The following is a 20,756-nucleotide window of genomic DNA, read 5'->3' as shown; positions in this document are numbered from 1 at the left end:
AGCAGCCCAAAATGCCAGCTGAACAGATCTGGTGGAGTGATAGTCAGCTTTTTACAAGGAGAAAAATTTGAAAAATAGCAATAATAAAAATATGCTGTTTGTACTTTTTGTAACCATAGGTTTAGATATCTCGATCTTCTTGATGTTATTGTTTTAATTCCATCTGCATTGAAACTTCAAAATTTCTTCCATAATTAAAATTGTACATTCTACATATCCTATGGTTAAAAAAAGCAACTAAACAAAAAAACCCCAACAATACAACAAAAATCCTTTCAAAGCCATTAATAGAGATTTCTTATTATTTGATGCTCCTAAATTGATTTTGTTATGCAAACTGTCAGAACTCTGATTTTATTTTATTTTTCATATTTTAAATATAACTTTTTTATTATTATTATTTATACATATTCTACATTTACTTGGGAAACTTTTAAGCTTTGTAATTCAATTTCCATATATATAAACGTATATGCATGGTGTTTGTTTACACTAAATTACATACTAACCTATACATCTTATACAGATTGATTTGTCCTGTTCTGGTGAAATGAATGCCCCTTTCCTTTCCGTTGTAGTTAGTGTTCATGTGCTTTTCTATATCTGTTTAGATCATAGTTCTGAAAAGCTCACAGTTCTCAATTCTGATATTTTCAAGAAATATGTGAAAGTTATGAAAGGTGTATGATAATTTCAAAGTTAAGGGTTTGTTACATTTGGAATGTGAAAATACTTCTTTATCTATACTTCTCTGAAAAAATCACTTTGAATATTTTAGAAGAAATAATTATAACAGATTTTCTAAACAGTTTTGTTTAGTTCAAAATGTAATAACCCCAAACTGTATTTTATTTATAAGTACTGCTTTTTATAATGTGTAAAAATCTGATACCATAGAAATGCCATCTTGTTTTCAAGATCAAGATGTAAAATCAAGTGAAGACGGAGGTTTCAGTATCTGACTTTTTTTTTTTTAGGTATGCCATTTTTCATTTTGTATACTTTCTCTCCCTTTCTTTTGCACCCAAAAGGTATTTAAAACATGAGATTGTAATGGCCAGTTTTTCAGATTTTAAATTTATATATATAAAAATATAAAATAACATAAATAATAATATAATATATATATATAAATAACTTTTTATCTTTATAAAGATGGATGTCTTTTGTAGACAGAATTGCAAATATATAATATTTCTAATTTTCATTTTTATGGGGTATTTTGCGGAAAGATACCTGTGACCAGGAATTTTCTCATAATTAGTATTGTATCATTCTGAAATTATTCAATCAATACCAATTCAATAAATTCAAATCAATGAGATATTAATAGCTCGATAACGTTTGGTTCCTGATATTGCAGCCCTAAGTAATTATTTTTCTTTCACAAATCTTTTTAAATTGTATACTGCCAGAAAATTGTTGAATCTGCTTTTATCTAGCAGAAAAAAAAGTAAACTTCATATTTTTCTATTTTTTTAGTCAGATGTAATAATTTTTTACATTGGAAATTAAAAGAATGTTCAATTCTTAACCACAACACTTATTTTCGACTCTTACTACTTTTCTTATCCTCTTTCTGTATATTTTTCTGTCATGATAAGTGTGTGCCTAACTACCTCTCCCAGACTTCTTATACCCATTTCAACATCCAGACTCTGAACCCTCCCCTTCCTGAACTTCATCCCACTCCTGCCCCAGTCCCACTCCTCTGTATCCAGCGACCAGTTACTGTAAAAACTTAAAGCAAAATACTTTAAAGCATTTCAGAATTTTTTCCACTGAGAAAGCTAAATTTGTGTGCTGTGTAGTTTATAGTGCTCAAAATACAAGAGTTAAAGTTGAAAATCACCCTTGTAAGATTCAGCATAATTTCTGTGTACTTCTAATAACCTCAAGCTTAAGAGTGTTGCATCTCAACTAGAAGGAAATGTGTTGTCCGAGAAGCTAGGGACCAGGTGAGGAAGGCTAAGGTCCACTTAGAATTGAACTTGGCTAGGGATGTTAAGGATAACAGGAAGGGATTCTTTAGTCACATTGCAAATAAAAGACAGACTAGGGACCAGGTAGGCCCTCTCCAGAAGCTATCGGGAGAACAGGCTACCCTGGATTTGGAGAAAGATGAGGTTCTTAATGACTTTTTTGCCTCAGTCTTCACTGGCAAATGTTCTGACAACACCACCCAAGTCTTGGAAGGCAGACACAGGGACTGTGAGAATGAAGACCCTAGGCTCACTGTAGGAGAGGATCTGCTTCGAGATCATCTTAAGAACCTGAACGTACACAAGTCCATGGGACCTGATGAAATCCATCCGCGGTTCCTGAAGGAGCTGGCGAATGAAGTTGCTAAGCCACTGTCCATCATATTTGAAAAATCGTGGCAGTCAGATGAAGTTCCCAATGACTGGAAAAAGGGAAATATAACCCCCATTTTCAAGAAGGGGAAAATGGATGACCCGGGGAATTACAGACCAGTCAGTCTCACCTCTGTGCCTGGCAAAATCTTGGAGCAGATTCTTCTGGAAGATATGCTAAGGCACATGAAAAACAAGGAGGTGGTTGGTGACAGCCAGCATGGCTTCACTAAGGGGAAATCCTGCCTGACCAATTTGCTGGCCTTCTATGATGGGGCTACAGAACTGATGGACAGGGCTAGAGCAGTTGACGTCATCTACCTGGACTCGTGCAAAGTGTTAAACACTGTCCCACATGACATCCTTGTCTTTAATTGGAGAGACATCAATTTCATAGGTGGACCACTTGGTGGATAAAGAACTGGCTGGATGGCCGCACGCGAAGAGTTGTGATCAATGGCTTGATGTCTGGCTGGAGACCAGTAACGAGTGGTGTCCCTCAGGGATCGGTGTTGGGACCGGTCTCATTCAACATCTTTGTTGGTGACATGGACAGTGGGATTGAGTGTGCCCTCAGCAAGATTGCCGATGACACTAAGCTGTGTGGTTCAGTTGATACACTGGAGGGAAGGAATGCCATCCAGAGGGACCTCGACACGCTTGTGAGGTGGGCTGATGCCAACCTTATGAAGTTTAACCATGCCAAGTGCAAGATCCTACACCTGGGTCGGAGCAATCCCAGGCACAGCTACAGGTTGGGCAGAGAAGAGATTCAGAGCAGCCCTGCGGAGAAAGACTTGGAGGTGTTGGTCGATAAGAAAAAGAACATGAACCGACAGCGTGCTCTTGCAGCCCAGAAAGCCAACCGTATCCTGGGCTCCATCAAAAGGAGCACGAACAGCATGTCGAAGGAGGTGATTCTTCCCCCCTACTCTGCTCTTGTGAGACCTCACTTGGAGTATTGTGTGCAGTTCTGGTGTCCTCAACACAAAAAGGACATGGAATTTGTTGGAACAAGTCCAGAGGAGGGCCATGAGGATGATCAGGGGACTGGAGCACCTCCTGTATGAAGATAGGCTGAGAAAGTTGGGGCTGTTCAGCCTGGAGAAGAGAAGGCTGCATGGAGACCTCATAGCAGCCTTCCAGTATCTGAAGCGGGGCTATAGGGATGCTGGGGAGGGACTCTTCCTTAGGGACTGTAGTGATAGGAAAAGGGGTAATGGGTTCAAACTTAAATTGGATTGAAGATTGGATATAAGGAGGAAGTTCTTTACTGTAAGGGTGGTGAGGCACTGGAATGGGTTGCCCAGGCAGGCTGTGAATGCTCCATCCCTGGCGGTGTTCAAGGCTAGGTTGAACAGAGCCTTGGGTGGCATGGTTTAATGTGAGGTGTCCCTGCCCATGGCAGGGGGATTGGAACTGGATATCTTAATGTCCTTTCCAACCCTATCTATTCTATGGTTCTATTCTATGATTCTAACCTTTTGGGCCTTCAGATTTGTAAAGTATGCAGCTATATGCTTGGGCACAGTATTTGTTTGTATTTCAAATGTAAAAGTAACTGATGCTTACCAGAAAAAGAATGATGAGTTTTGAAGGGAGTCATAGTATATGAATGAGTGCAGAGGGATCAGCCCAAGTTAAAGTTTGACTTGGTAGAAAAAGGTCAATAAAGATATTTTTCTCCTGGCTGGGTGCAAGAAGAAGGTATTTATATCTCTGGATAAGGACTGAGAAGTACTTTGGGTTCCAAATTTACTGCCTCAACCCAAGCAACTTCTCTCAAATAATTCTCTAGTGCTTCAATTACCTTTTATTATTAAATGTTAGTAATAAACCTATACTTCTATGTAATGGCAAGGATCAGATTATAAGTCCTTTGTTGGGTTTATGAACACCAACAACCATCAGTCTAGGAAAATGCCTGCTGTATTTACCAAATGTCTAGGCCTTGCATTTTTTTGTTAGTTTCTCCCCACAGTCTTTTAAAAATTTAAGACACATCATAAGAAAAGAATGTTTTGCTTTCCATTTTGGTAAGATCTAATAATGTCTTTGATATTCTTCATGTATCATGAAGACAGTATGATTCAGTTCAGCTGAAAAATAGGTTAGAACAGGCTGCGCTGTTGCAACAGTTTAGTGCTTTCACATTCTGTGGTTTATTGAGTCAAGTGTTTTTGCTTGAAATAGGCATCCACTCGTATCTGTTTTGCTTTACTGGAATGGAAACTTAGTACACTTTCTTGGGATGCAGCTGTATTAAAGTCTGGCTAAAGTTAAGAGTAAATTGTGATGGAATAAATAAAACTTTTATTTTTTTAGCAGCCTGATAAAATGAGGAGTGAAAGTGCAGGAAAGAACAACTATGGCTTGAGTTCTTCAGGCTGTGATTTATCAAAACATAGTTATGACTGTTTCATGTTTCATGACCCAAAAGGTCATACTAGTGATTCATCCAGAAAATATTTTATATGTCAAATAAGGATTTTCATAATTAATGTATATTATAGACAGTATAAAGGAAGTAGGTGATTTTGCAGGGTTTTTTGTGTCTGGCCGTAGTTTCTTCTATCGAATATCCTGGCTGGCTCAAATGAGTAGTGAGATGCCTAATATTTTACATTATTTTGATTGACTGTAACTAGTGGATTGCTTCTCCTCTCCCACTTGAATTTTGACTGCCAACAGTGGAAGCCTGTTGTATATTCCTTAAATCTGACAAATGTTAATTAGAAATGGCAGCTTTTTAACTCTAATATCCCTGGTGAACAGAAGCTAATGATTAAAATTCTCTGTTCTAACAGTGTCAAATTTTGAAGATGTTTTTTCTCTTTTCATTAGGGATTCCATTTTCTGTCTTGTTTTGCTTTCTTCAGTACTGATAATAATACTAAGACTGATGATATAGATAACAATCCATAAAAATTAAAATTGGAACATAGAATTTATTGTTGCTATTTCGAGGAATATCTTTGTAGTTGATATTTAATACAGCTCACAGGAATAATTCAGGTAAGTATTTCTCGTCCAAGTCTGAAAAGCAGACATATAGATCAAGGCTACAAAATAATGATAATAAAAAATCAGCCAGTCATTTTTTTCTATGCCCGTTCTATGTATAGAATAAGTGTGTTTCATTCAAGTATTAGTTGTTCATTTTAAATATTAAACAAGTCTGTAAAGCTGTAATATTAATTTGACATATAAAAACAAGGAAATTTTTTTATTGTGTAGGGAAGCTTGAAGTTTGTGATTCAACTTATTTATTCAAAACCAAATACAGATAAATTTTGCAAATGAAACACATGAAAATGTGTAGTGGAAAAACTGTTATATTGACATACCTAAAGAAAAAAGTCTTTGGAGATAGTATGCTTGCTGTGTATTATAGAAATAATGCAATTTAGGGAGTTATTATGAGAAAGCCAATTGCTTACATTCATGGAATATTAGCACATAAAGTCACTGATAAAAATCATGGTGCTTAAAGTTCATCATGCAGCCAGGACACATCAACGACAAAATGTCTTTATTCATCACCAGTACCCATAAACAGAAAGCTTGCATGAAAAGAGTAGTCATCTGTCACTTGGGGGTTATATCAATCTTGAATGAATTTGTAATTTTTCTGCATTACTCCAGAAATACTTTTCAAGGATTTATCTTGTAGTTACAGATATAATTTTTAACTACCTGCTACTTTTCCTTGTGACTGTATATTTATTTACAGTAGTTTTAATTTAGAATCATAGAATAGTTAGGGTTAGAAAAGACCTTAAGATCATCTAGTTCCAACCTCCCTGAGATGGGCAGGGACACTTCACTCTAAACATATTTTCTGCTAAGTTTACCATGATGATTCTGATTCTTCTGATTTTTTTTTTTAATATCCTGAAAATTATCATTAGCAAGTTTTTAATAAAACTTTTTTCTTCTTTGCATCCTCTCTAGACCTGATTTATTTCCTTCTCATAAATGTTTTGTACTGAATGAGTACTTACTCCTTTCTTGTCAACTGGACTAGGTAGCTGCTTTGCAGATAATTGATTTTCCTTGTGCTGAGATAAAGGCCACATATATTAGATGCCTTTTTAAGTAGCCATAAACCTGCATTTTATGAAACAAGATCACTTTGTATTATATCACCTTTTGAGTTACTAGAATTGACTGTCTTTCATTTACCTGCTTTCACAGGACTAGAACGATCTCTGAGAATCAAACCCTATCCCCTCATGATCCTTTTCCTTCATGATCTCAGATCATGATCCTATCCCTCACAATCTCAGATCCTGCAGAATTCTGCAGAGTATCACAGGGTGGCATTCATCTGTATTTAAAAATTCCTAAAGCATAGAATAACATTTCTGGAAAGGAAAGATTCCATCCTACTATATACTTGCTTGTCATACTGTTATCCTGAGTGGCAGTATATCTCAAATGAAGAATCAAAGCTTTTTCTTTGTTTTTTGTGATTTTTCTTCCTCTAAACCCTCCTATTTTTAAAAGGAATAGTGGGGTGAAAAATTTACCTTCAGAGACAAAGCTATTCATATGAAGTATAAACAGTTGAAGCAAAACCAGTGCTTGAAAACAGATTAAATTTGATAGTTTGGTGATGTCGGTATACACTAAACATTGGAAGGAGTGTACTGCATGTACATTTTTCATTTCTTGCTTTTTCTAAAAATATTTACGTTAAATACTATGAATTATAAAACTGTACAATTAGGTGTATAATTATATATGTGAACCTTTTGATTTTATGTAATTCAGACTCACATTCTTGAACAAGGTTTATAAACTTTTATGATTTAAACTTATGAGAAAATGACAGTTTATCTAACCCTGAATTTCAGATGTAAGCTAATGATAGTAAAACTTTATTAACCCATGTACCTTTCATCTATCTCATTGTTCCCAGTACCCTTTATTTTTTTTTCTTTATTTTCATGTTCTAAGTGTTTCTATTTATATAAACTTCATTTGGGTAATTCTTTACTATTGAGCTGGTCAAAGGTATGCTACAAAGTTGGCAAATTTCATGCATCAAGAGTAAGCTTAACCAGAAGCAAAATTAATTTGGTTGAAGTAAAGTGTTGTTTTTAAATTGCAATAACTCTCCCTTTGGTTGTGCTCATTTCAGGACAAGCATACTTGATAAAAATACGTGGTAGAATCAGTTTTCTGTAGCCTAAGTTAATTCAGAATAAGCATGTTTTCTGGAAATGACTCTGCATGAGGATTTTTCTAGGAGTCTTTTTCTTGGAGCACCTGTGTATGCACAGTGCTTATTCTGTGGCTTTTGCTGCATGCTACTCATGTCATTCTAAGCAATAATGAAAATGCTAAAGGGAAGGTTTTGTTGTTTGTTTATTTTTCACCCCAGGGAAATATGTCTAGTTGGAAGACTATTAATTTCAGCTGAAAATGCCGAGAAGATCTTAAAGAACATTTCGTAAAGGTTTTGAAAGCAAGTCTGACCAATTTGTTTTGTGATGTGTTATAGTGATTTTTAAGGGTCGTGTTTTCAGGCGCTGAAGGATAAAATTAAACTGTGAACAAAGTTAAAATAAATATTTTAATACCTTCCAATCATTCAGTTTAAATAATCTGTCTACGTTATCAATGGTAATTGTCCTACTGAAATATTTTTGTGGAAGAAATAATCCACCAAGAAGCAATGGTCATCCATATGTTTAATGCATAGACAATTTCCTAAGATTGCACGTAGTAGCCAGTTTTACATTAGCACCTGCTATAAATTTAAAACTTGAACACATAAAGAATGTAGTAGATCCTTTGCATGGACTTATGTAAAATACATGAATGCCATGTTCAGTATTTAGAACGTGTGTTGCATATTACCAGAGGAAAAAGAGAACTAGAGAAAACTTTGGGATTAATAAGAGGTATTGCAGATGATTGCTAATTGTACTGTATTCTTTGCTTTGGCATTTGTGCATTTGTCCCTGCATAAGTTTTATGTTTGGGTTTTTTTGTTTGTTTGTTTGTTTTGTTTGTTTGTTTGTTTTTTCTTTTCTTGTCTTTTCCATGTGTGTCCTGGGTTCAGCAGTAGCAGTCAGTTTTTCTCCTTCTTAGTAGCTGTTGCAGCACTGTGTTTTTGACTTTTGGCCTGGAAACAAAGCTGATAACACTGATGTTTAGACTGACCAAGGACTTTGTGAGTCTCATGCTCTGCCAGGGAGGAGGAGGGGCCGGGAGGAAGCAGGGACAGGACACCTGACCCAAACTAGCCAAAGAGGTATTCCATACCACAGCACGTCATGCCCGGGGATGTAACTGGGAGCTACCCGGAAGGGCACGTCCTCTTTTCGGTCGGGCTCTTTTCCGGCAAGCGGTATCATATTTTCTTCCCTTGTTATTTCTCTTATCATTATTATTATTGGTGGCAGCAGTAGTGATTTGTGATATACCTTAGTTACTGGACTGTTTTTATCTCAACCCATGGGAGTTATATTCTTTCGATTCTCCTCCCCATCCCTCTGGGGAGTGGGGGGGGGGGGGGAAGTAGACTGCATGGTTCTAATTTACAGCCGGGGCTTAAACCACGACAGTTCTTTTTGGCGCCCAATGTGGGGCACGAAGGGTTGAGATAACGACAGATCTGACCGGAGTGTGTCTAATCGTATTTGTGATAAGCATTCAGTGTTTTGGATTAATAGTCACTCGTCACAATGCTGATTTATTGGCTCTCAAAGTTGTTGGTTTTGATCTCACAGTCTCAATATGCCGTAGGTTACTTAGAGCCGGTATTTGCTGTGTTAGTGTTTTTCAAGTGTGGGACTTGGGCTAAGGTTATTGTCTCATTGTATTTTATGGCAATGACTTGTAATACAATAGAAAAATTGATCATGAAACTGATCTGGCTTATGTTCCCAGTGTGGTCACCACCTTTATACTTTGGGAGGTATATAATACAAATGCTTAGCAACTATACATCTTTTTTCTCCTTTCTGGGTGGTCAACCTTTGAAGGAGACATTCTCTTACCCTCCCAGTGCCCCTCCCAGACCATTTACAGCATCGTTTGAGAGTTTTGAAATTTTTGAGTGGCCTTTTAATATTGTTGAGACCTGTTTGCTGATTGTGATGGGGATCACCATGTTGGCATGCATACAGAATGTGTTTTGTTCACAACCATTATGTCTGATCTCAAGAGTTAAGCAGAGTCAGGTTTGGGTCTTGTCTGCTGTTAGACGACAAAATAGGGGGACCAAGAGATTTTCCTCGAGGTTGGATAGCCATGAGTGGCAGGGTGTGTGGGATAGTATGGGCAAGTATCTAGGTCAGTGGGCCCCTCCAGTGTTTTGGAATTTCACCACAGAACAACTGCAAAATCCAGAAGAATTAGTAAAACACTTAAATGAGGTGTGTTGTCATCCTGGTCATACCAGAGAGGGACAAATCATGTCAACGTGCTGGGGCTTGGCCTATGCTTACTGGGCCTTGTTCAACACTATCCAGCACCTTCAAAAGGGAAAAAATGTCCCTGGATCTGAGGGCAAAGCAACAGACAGCGCAGCTACTCCAGCTCCGAGCACAGCAGCTACACCACCCCCAGCGACAAGTACAGCCACTACTCAAACTTCGACTGCAACAGACAGCAAAGCTACCCCAGCTCCAACCACAGCAGCTACACCACCCCCAGCGACAAGTACTGTTGCTACTCAAACCACAGTGATGACTGCAGCTAAACCAGAGGACCAATTCGTACCAATATCGATTGCCCCTCTACGCAAGAGAAAAAGCAAAAAAGAGGCAAGAAGGGTGAAGCAAGATGAAGAAACAATGTATTCACCACCCGGGCCACCATCTGATCAGGAGTCATCATCACATGACGAAGAAGAAGAAGAGGTGACATCTCGACCTCGGACCTCAACTGAGCTACGGAATATGCGAAAAGATTTTACCCGTCAACCAGGGGAGCACATCATCACCTGGTTGCTCTGATGCTGGGACAATGGGGCCGATGGCCACGAACTAGGAGGTACGGAAGCCAAGCAGCTGGGATCACTTGCTAGAGAAGGGGGAATTGACAAAGCAATTGCAAGAGAGAAAAAGTCCCTCAGTCTTTGGAGGCGGCTCTTGGCAGCTGTGAAAGAAAGGTTTCCATACAAGGACAATCTTACGAGTCGTTCGGCCAAGTGGACTACTTTAGACAAAGGCATCCAGTCTCTGAGGGAATCAGCCATCGTAGAGATGATCTATCACATCAAACCGAATAACGGAGATATACCCATAGACCCAGATGAAGTCGAATGTACACGACCCATGTGGCGAAAACTTACACGGAATGCACCGTCATCATATGCCCATTCATTGGCAACAGTAACCTGGGGTGACATAATAACACCAACAGTGGATGAAATGATTCATAAACTCCGAGAGTGTGAAGACAATCTCACCCCTTCCATCATCTCAGCTGTGGAAAAACTGCCCCAGGATGTCAAACAATTGAGGGACGATCTATCTGATTTATCCAGCTCCTCACGTGTACCAACACACGTCTCAGCTGTTAACAAAAGACGTCCTATTGTTGGAGACAGAAGATATAGAAGGCAAACACCATGGGCCACCCTATGGTTTTACCTACGGGATCATGGAGAAGACATGACGAAGTGGGATGGAAAACCTACTTCAGCTTTGGAGGAACGGGTGCATGAATTGAAAATAGGAACAAGGGTCAAGACTAATCATCCCATGAGAGCTGGGGCTTCAGTCTCTGGTGAGCAGGTTCCCAGATGGAGTGGAAGAGCTGATTTTACTCCAGCTCCTGTGATAACGAAGAATAATCCCTTTCAACACGACTTAGGTGTCCAACGTTGTGATGACTGTTAGAGGGGCCCTGCCTCCAGCCAGGTGGAGGTAGGGGATAATCGGATTTACTGGACTGTGTGGATCAGATGGCCTGGCACATCAGTCCCACAGAAGTATAAAGCTCTCATAGATACCGGTGCACAGTGTACTCTGATGCCGTCAAGCTTTCAAGGGGTGGAACCCATCTATATCTCTGGAGTGACAGGAGGATCCCAAGAGTTGACTGTACTGGAGGCTGAGACCAGCCTGACTGGAAGGAAATGGCAAAAGCACCCCATTGTGACTGGTCCAGAGGCTCCATGCATCCTCGGCATAGATTACCTCAGGAGAGGGTACTTCAAAGACCCAAAAGGGTACCGATGGGCTTTTGGTATTGCTGCTTTGGAGACTGAGGAAAATGAGCAGCTGTCCACCTTGCCTGGTCTCTCAGAGGATCCTTCTGTTGTAGGGTTGCTGAAGGTCGAAGAACAACAAGTGCCAATCGCGACCACAACAGTGCACCGGCGGCAGTATCGCACCAACTGAGACTCCCTGATTCCCATCCATAAACTGATCCGTAGTCTGGAGAGTCAGGGAGTGATCAGCAGGACCCACTCACCCTTTAATAGCCCCATATGGCCAGTGCGAAAGTCTAACAGAGAGTGGAGACTACCAGTAGACTATCGTGGCCTGAATGAAGTCACACCACCATTGAGTGCTGCTGTACCGGACATGCTAGACCTTCAGTATGAACTGGAGTCAAAGGCAGCCAAGTGGTATGCCACGATTGATATTGCCAATGCATTCTTCTCAATTCCTTTGGCAGCAGAGTGCAGGCCACAGTTTGCTTTTACTTGGAGGGGCGTCCAGTACACTTGGAACCGACTGCCCCAGGAGTTGAAACACAGCCCTACCATTTGCCATGGACTGATCCAGAATGCACTGGAACAGGGGCAAGCTCCAGAACACCTGCAGTACATTGATGACATTATTGTGTGGGGTGATACAGCGGAAGAAGTCTTTGAGAAAGGGAGGGAAATAATCCAAATCCTGCTGAAAGCTGGTTTTGCCATAAAACGGAGTAAGGTCAAGGGACCTGCACAGGAGGTTCAGTTTTTGGGAATAAAATGGCAAGATGGACGTCGCCAGATCCCTACAGATGTGATCAACAAAATAACAGCAATGTCTCCACCAACTAATAAGAAAGAAACACAAGCTTTCTTGGGTGCTGTGGGGTTCTGGAGAATGCACATCCCAAATTAAAGTTCGATTGTAAGCCCTCTCTATCATGTGACCCAGAAGAAGAACGATTTTAAATGGGGCCCTGAGCAACAACAAGCCTTTGAGCAAATTAAACGTGAGATAGTTCATGCAGTAGCCCTTGGACCAGTCCGGACTGGGCCAGATGTAAAAAATGTACCATACACCGCAGCTGGGGAGAATGGTCCTACCTGGAGCCTCTGGCAGAAAGCTCCAGGGGAGACTCGAGGTCGACCCCTCGGCTTTTGGAGTCGGGGATACAAAGGATCTGAGGCCAGCTATACCCCAACTGAGAAAGAGATACTGGCAGCCTATGAAGGGGTTCGAGCTGCTTCGGAGGTGATTGGCACTGAAGCACAGCTCCTCCTGGCACCCCGGTTGCCCGTTCTGGGCTGGATGTTCAAGGCAGGGTCTCCTCTACACATCATGAAACCGATGCGACATGGAGTAAATGGGCTGCACTAATTACACAACGAGCTCGAATAGGAAATCCCAGTCGTCCAGGCATTCTAGAAGTCATCCTGGACTGGCCAGAGGGCAAAGATTTTGGAATGCCACCAGAGGAGGAGGTGATGCGTGCTGAAGAGGCCCCACCATATAATAAACTGTCAGAAAGTGAAAGGCAGTATGCCTTGTTTACTGATGGGTCCTGCCGTATTGTGGGAAAGCATCGGAGATGGAAGGCAGCCGTATGGAGTCCTCAACGACAAGTTGCAGAAACTGCTGAAGGAGAAGGTGAATCAAGTCAGTTTGCCGAGGTGAAAGCCATCCAGCTGGCCCTGGATGTTGCTGAACGAGAAAAGTGGCCAGTACTTTATCTCTATACTGACTCATGGATGGTGGCAAATGCCCTGTGGGGGTGGTTGCAGCAATGGAAGCAGAGCAACTGGCAACGCAGAGGTAAACCCATCTGGGCTGCTGCACTGTGGCAAGATATCGCTGCCCGGGTGCAGAACCTGGTGGTGAAGGTACGCCATGTAGACGCCCATGTACCCAAGAGTGGGGCCACTGAGGAACACCAGAACAACCAACAAGTGGATAAAGCTGCTAAGATTGAAGTGGCTCAGATGGACTTATATTGGCAACATAAAGGTGAATTATTTTTGGCTCGGTGGGCCCATGACACTTAAGGCCATCAGGGCAGAGAGGCAACATATAGATGGGCCCGTGATCGAGGGGTGGACTTAACAATGGACACTATTGCCCAGGTTATTCATGAGTGTGAAACATGTGCTGCAATTAAACAAGCCAAATGGTTAAAGCCTCTTTGGTATGGAGGACGATGGCTGAAGTATAAATATGGGGAGGCCTGGCAGATTGATTATATCACACTCCTACCAACCCGCCAAGGCAAGCGCCATGTGCTTACCATGGTGGAAGCAATCACCGGATGGCTGGAAACATACGCTGTGCCCCATGCCACTGCCCGGAACACTATCCTGGGCCTTGAGAACCAGATTTTGTGGCGACATGGCACCCCAGAAAGAATTGAATCAGATAATGGGACTCATTTCCGGAATAACCTTATAGACACTTGGGCCAAAGAGCATGGCATTGAGTGGGTATATCACATCCCCTACCATGCACCAGCCTCTGGGAAAATCGAACGGTACAATGGGCTGTTAAAAACTACACTGAGAGCAATGGGTGGGGGATCTTTCAAGCATTGGGATACACACTTACCAAAGGCCACCTGGTTGGTCAACACCAGAGGATCTGCCAACAGGGCTGGCCCAGCCCAGTCAGAACTTTTACATATTGTAGAGGGGGACAAAGTTCCTGTGGTGCACATGAAGAATTTGCTGGGGAAGACAGTCTGGGTTATTCCTGTTTCAGGTAAAGGCAAACCCACTCGTGGGATTGCTTTTGCTCAGGGACCTGGATATACTTGGTGGGTAATGCGGGAAGATGGGGAAGTCTGATGCGTACCTCAAGGGGATTTGATTTTAGGGGAAAACAGACAATGAACTCAATTGTACGCTGTTGCCTGCTATAGCCATCAACTAGAAGTCTGCAGGGCACCAGCGACTGGCCCTGACTTCCCTCCGACCATCATCCCAACAGAGAATGAACTTTGATAGAACCGGACGAGTTCTACAGTAAAGGAATGATCAGCATCAGCAGACAACGATCCAACACTGCACACAGCTTCTCCTGCCCTGAAAGACTGTTACAAGAGATGGAGCCCAACATCATGAACCGAATGGACTCAGTAGCTTTATAGGAATTGGTCCGTGCACTAAGATAACAGTGCACTGAAATGAGAGTGAGGGTATATGGAAAATGTGGGATCTGAGCATGACGTGAGTGGTATGGAACAAGGGGTGGATACTGTCCTGGGTTCAGCAGTGGCAGTCAGTTTTTCTCCTTCTTAGTAGCTGTTGCAGCACTGTGTTTTTGACTTTTGGCCTGGAAACAAAGCTGATAACACTGATGTTTAGACTGACCAAGGACTTTGTGAGTCTCATGCTCTGCCAGGGAGGAGGAGGGGCCGGGAGGAAGCAGGGACAGGACACCTGACCCAAACTAGCCAAAGAGGTATTCCATACCACAGCACGTCATGCCCGGGGATGTAACTGGGAGCTACCCGGAAGGGCACATCCTCTTTTCGGTCGGGCTCTTTTCCGGCGAGCGGTATCATATTTTCTTACCATGTTATTTCTCTTATCATTATTATTATTGGTGGCAGCAGTAGTGATTTGTGATATACCTTAGTTACTGGACTGTTTTTATCTCAACCCATGGGAGTTATATTCTTTCGATTCTCCTCCCCATCCCTCTGGGGAGTGGGGGGGGGGAAGTAGACTGCGTGGTTCTAATTTACAGCCGGGGCTTAAACCATGACAATGTGCCCTTCACATTTTGAGCTACGTTTTACTTCCTCCTTACTTTCTTTTAAGTTTCTGTTGATTGAAGAATTTGTGCTTGAGGTTTGTTTTTTTTCTGCACTTTCTGTGTTTTGTCTTGGCACAGCTTGTGGTTGGCTAGTAGTGTGTTTTCATTAAGGAATCCTGATTTCACCTGAAAAACTTTTTTCTTGCAGTTGCTATATGTGAGATATTTCATAACAATTGTCTTTTTAAATTGTCTTTTTACACTTTTTTAAAAAAACAGGAGATCTTCGTGTGCTCTCCTTTGCATTTTGAGTAAAATTTTACATGCTAAAGTTCCAGTTTTATGCCAATATAATGCTTAAATCATGGGACACCTCAAGACATATATTTACATCAGGAATGCTGATAAATCCTTATTAAAGTTGTTAGATGCCTGGAGAATGAAGTGCTTTAACCCCAATGAGTGCTGATGTGGAGGTTTAGGGCTCTATGAATTTTGTTAAGTTACCCTGGAGAGTTTATCTGATTATTCATTGCTACTTATATTTGGTGCAGTAATTGCATCTACTATCATTTGTCTTACCTTACTTGGTGCTTATTTTTTTCTTATTCTAAAAAATGAAAAAACCATGTCTAACACATGACCAAAGACTGAGCTGTGTATTTCACCTATCAAATGAAACTTGAATATTGGTGCCATATTGTAGTGGAAAACGATGCCATTTGTTTTTTGGCTTTTTTTCATTCATTTGAGGAAGGCTATCCTATACTGAGAAACAGATGTAAAAATCCTGTCTTTTGCTAAATGTTAAGGTTTTTTCCCGTAATTATGAATACATTGACAATTATTTTGTTTGCAGACTGCCATATGCAAAAAAGTCATATTGTAATTTAAACTAAATATAAGAAAATGTTTAAAGAAAATAAATTTTCATGGGCTGTAGGTCGTGGAATTTGCTTTTTGAGTTAACTTTTTCCTGGTTTTGCTGCAGTCTTGGAAATGGCAGACTATAACTTGAGGCAACAGAATAGTAGGAGTTTTCACTGAAATTTGCCTCCTATAATTTTTCTACACTTTACCTGACAAAACATTGAGAAAACAGTTAAAATACTTGTGTAAAAAAGTTTAAAACATAATACTTTAAACATTTGATGTTTAGGGTCTGAATTAATTTGTTTCTGTTGCCACAGAACACTGTTTCTGCATTTCAAGAGGCTTAAAAAGTCCATACAAACAATGCATTTGATTTTAATGTATAATGTAATTTGTTAAGAAGGACACTTAAATTTAGTTTTATATGTATTCCTTGAAGATACGTCTATAGTGTTTCAGTGTCTTTTTTTTTTTTTTTTTTTTTAATAAGAATAAGAAAGGTGGTCTTTTGACTAACTTCAGTTTGAAGGTAAATAAAGACTTTAGACAGACCTAACGAAAAGCTAAAAGGATTCTACTTTTAATTCTAGTTCTTTGTACAGGGAGTGCTATAATGTCAGTGTACTACTTTATATTAAAAAGAAACGAAAGGTATGGGGAAACTCTTTATCCACTCTGTCTTTTTAATTTTTACAGGAAGAGCCATATGTTATGTTCAAAAAGTCTGACAAACCCTTGTACGGAAATGATCGATTTGAAGGTTATTGCATTGACCTCCTCAGGGAGCTGTCTACTATCCTTGGATTTTCCTATGAGATTAGACTGGTGGAGGATGGAAAATACGGAGCCCAGGAAGATGCCAGTGGACAGTGGAACGGGATGGTTCGTGAACTAATTGATCATGTAAGTTAACTTTTGAAGCCTTCTATTATCAGTTTGGATTCCAATTCTATCTATACAATTTGTGAAAATTTTATGATAATGCTATTTGAATAGTACTGTTTTGGAATATGCAGCTGTTTAAAGAAGTAATGCAAGTAGATTCACATCAATGATTTCTTTAGTGTAGAATTTGCTTGTTAAACAAAGACTGTTCTGCATCTCTGTTTTGCCTATAGGCAGTGTTTGTTTCTACCAAACTTGTTTAGCTCTTCCATGGCATATGCCTAAGTCAAAATATGGAATAGATAGTATTCAGAATTTATTTCTGAAAACAAACATATGATTTTTTGTGACAAAAATCTACATATTTTTTAATCAGTGGAAGCAGGCTTCATCTTCTGATAGTGGATCGGAGGTTTTCCCATAGAGAAATTTCTCTAGGGAGTGTTAATATGAATTATTTGATATACAGCAAGAACAGGAATATCTTTCTTGAAATAATAACAATAAAGTGCAAACAGATCTCAACATATACTAAAGCAGCAAATTAATGCAATGTGTGTCAAAACAGATACCATAACAATTATTTGTAAATGAGTAAGGCAGGCATTCCTTCCTGTCCTTCAAAGCACACGTTCCCAGTTGATCATGCCAGTTAAATTCAGTTTCTTGGAAGCACTTTAGTAAATTTTAAAATTATGTCATTGTCCGTTTTTGCATTTGGCCAGATTGCTTCAAATAGAGACATTTGGTCAAACAGAGATAAAACATATTCTGCACATCACTGTCAAAAAGGAAGAAGAGGAGACAATTTTATAGCTAATTCAAGTGAAACCTAATAGTGGCAGAAACTGCAAGAATAGCTGAAATAAAAATATCTATTAATCTTGTTTCAATTTGCTGTAAGATTTCAGCAGATGGGCAGAACGTGCTAATCAAAATATTCATATTTACTAAGAGGGTTATTATCTTCTTGCTTTTCTAGTAAATAATAATCTGGTATTGCTGTTGCAACAGATATTGATTATGCTTAGCTTCACACTTTTAAGATAACTGCGTGGGAGTATTATATTTATATTATCTTTAAATGTGTGTTTGTATTATACCTCATACACATACTTAGAAATTAAACAGATATTTAGCTAGACTCTCTGTCCATCTCTATCTAGTGATGGTTGTTAAATAGCATCATCATCTGGAAATAATTTTTAATAATTGGAACTAATTTTCAACAATTGGAGTGGATATTGTGGAAGTATTTCTTATATAATTCTTCAGAAGCAAAGAAAAATCACGTTTTGGTATGCTTTTATTATTCAGCCCTAAAGCTTTCTTGAACAAGCACTCGTATGGCCTCCTAAACTTTTCACTTAAGATAACCTTGAAATAAAATGCATTTGAAGAAGTTGCAGCAGTTAAGTATGTGGAACTGGAACTTTTCCAATCCTTTCCTCTTGATAGTGCAGACGTATGTTCCTTTTTCCCATAGATAGTGTATAACTAAACTTAGATTAAAATTTATTTTGCCTTTTGAAATGATGTTTACTTAGGAGTGAAAAAAGGTTATATATTGTGCTAGTGCATAATGGAAGATGTAATCTAACTTCTTAAATGGGATCATAACTTTTACTAATCTCTCTCAATTTCTCAATTTTGAACCTTTTCCTTTAAAATTTTCTCTGGTTTTATCTAGTCTTATTTTGTAATCTACCTGAATTCATGCAATTTATTTATTCATCTGTGCCCTTTATTTGCATGCATGTTATTGGTACATTTTATTAGTAAGTCACACTTCCGATGACAATAATTAAGAAAATTCCAGATACACAGTTATCATATTTGATGTTTTTATATGGTTAGTACTTCACATGGGCCAGTTAGCTTAGCTTTTAAGTCTTTGTTTTCCATTATTTTTTAAAGTGTTAAAAAGGTTTTGTTTTATATAAAGTGGTATAACAGACTCAATTACTATTGGATAATTTTGGTATACTATGAGCGTAGAAAAGAAGATGCATAATTTATATGAGGACAAAGTACCAAATAGAACTTAAATTTTTAAATAAACTGCTTAAATCTCTGCTAGTAACTTTAAATAATTACTTGGACTCAAAAGTGTAAGTGAAATTAAGTTAATGTTGTCTGAATAGAGCTCAGCATATCATGTCAGTCTCAGGCTTGAAATTCTATACTGTGAACAAAGACTGAAGTCTACTTCAGGCTCTGTGTGTTTGCAATCTCTTTTCCCATAGTTGCATTTCTTCTTTCTTCCACTTTTTTTACTCAGTGTTCACATATGCCATCATTCTGATATTGGTCTCCAAACAATGACTAGTTTCCTTCTGATTAACTGATAGATACTTAAAAATTATTTCAATGATTCCTTCACTTTGACAACTGAACGATAATGAATTCTTGTTGGAAAAGACAGTAGTCTCTCTAGCTGCAAATAGAAAAGAACTATTCGTAACAACTACAGATGAGATTTCCCTATGGAAATTCAATTGAATTTCTCCAGTTAAACAGCCTGTTTTCTTTGCTACAATTTTTCATTCAATATTTTACCTTCATCTCTGGTTAACTTAAGATAAGGGTGTTAGATATTTTGAGGGGAGCTAAAATTCAGGTATTTCCATCCTTTAGAGATGCATTCTTCAAAAGTATTCTTCATACTGAATTGTTGTCTTTCATTCAAGAAATTTATTCAAGGGTAGATTTATTGAATTGGTTTTGAACTTAATGATAAATTTTGTATATTTCAGGTTGTTCTGTGGTGATAAAAGTTGGTATGGCGCTGTATTATGTTGTATAAGGTATATAGTGTGAGTGTGTAAATTATGTTGTCCTATAGCTAGCAGATACTGATAAAATAAAAATGTATAATTTTTCTTTTTTCTGTTCAACATTCTACAGCTCCAAAATTACTTCAAAACATTCTTATCATTGAGTTCTAAAATCAGCAAAATATACTGGCTTATAAATGAAAATGAAAAATCCACTGGGAAATAATTTGTTATTATTATATATCATTAAAAAAAAGATTTTTTTTCACCTTGCTTTTTGTTTGGATGAATCTTTTTGTTTGAATCTTTTTCAGCAAAAAGTTTATGTAATCAAAATAGACTTTAAGGCTTGCAGATATTTTATGATTCATAAATAATTATAGAAAAGTTTAGATTTTTAGATCATGACTGCTCTTTTTTTATATGTGAGGATTAAACTTTTCTTTGTGTCTCAAGAGTACGATTTTCAGCTTGGAGGAATTTAAGAATTATGTAGGTGAACAATTGGAAATCACTACGTAATTTGAATTAACTTTAGACATAACAGTGTTTTACTTCAGTATCTTTTGAATTTTTGAAAATCAATATTTTACTAATAAATGCTTATATATAAAATGTTTACATTTATAGAAATAGTAGTGGCCTTTTATTCTCTCAACTGAATAGTTTCAGATGATTATCTAATCAGTTTATAATGTTTCTGGAGACATCTTCTTCCAATAACTTGTTACTTTTCTTTCCCCTTCCCCAGTTTATGGTCTTTATGGTCCTGAGAGACTAGAGCCAAACTCTTTGTATTACTGTGTAGAAGTAAAAAAAGCTTCCAATAAGCAATAAGGCTTCTGATAAGGAAGGTTGCTTCCTTTCTAAAACAAACAAAAATCTATACAAGTAAAGGAATTTCAGTTTCTTCCTTCTCTTTCTTTTCTCTTCCTTCCCTTTCCAAATTTAGT

At 38.6% G+C, this 20,756-nt stretch overlaps 1 protein-coding gene across 1 annotated transcript in view; it reads left to right on the top strand.

Annotated features, from left to right (window-relative positions):
- The window catches only part of GRIK2 (glutamate ionotropic receptor kainate type subunit 2), a gene marked incomplete at its 5' end in the record, with an annotated part of 415,974 nt that overhangs the window by 232,445 nt on the left and 162,773 nt on the right, over positions 1 to 20,756 (top strand). The window contains one exon of the mRNA XM_080616090.1: positions 16,838 to 17,044. Within this exon, the coding sequence (XP_080472216.1) occupies positions 16,838 to 17,044 (207 nt within the window). The remainder of the gene's footprint in view (positions 1 to 16,837; positions 17,045 to 20,756) is intronic.

The sequence above is a fragment of the Psittacula echo genome (assembly GCF_963264785.1).
Source record: "Psittacula echo genome assembly, chromosome: 4".
Taxonomy (NCBI): domain Eukaryota; kingdom Metazoa; phylum Chordata; class Aves; order Psittaciformes; family Psittacidae; genus Psittacula; species Psittacula echo.
The sequence above is the reverse complement of the archived record's forward strand: the minus strand, read 5'-3'. Positions and strand labels throughout refer to the sequence as shown.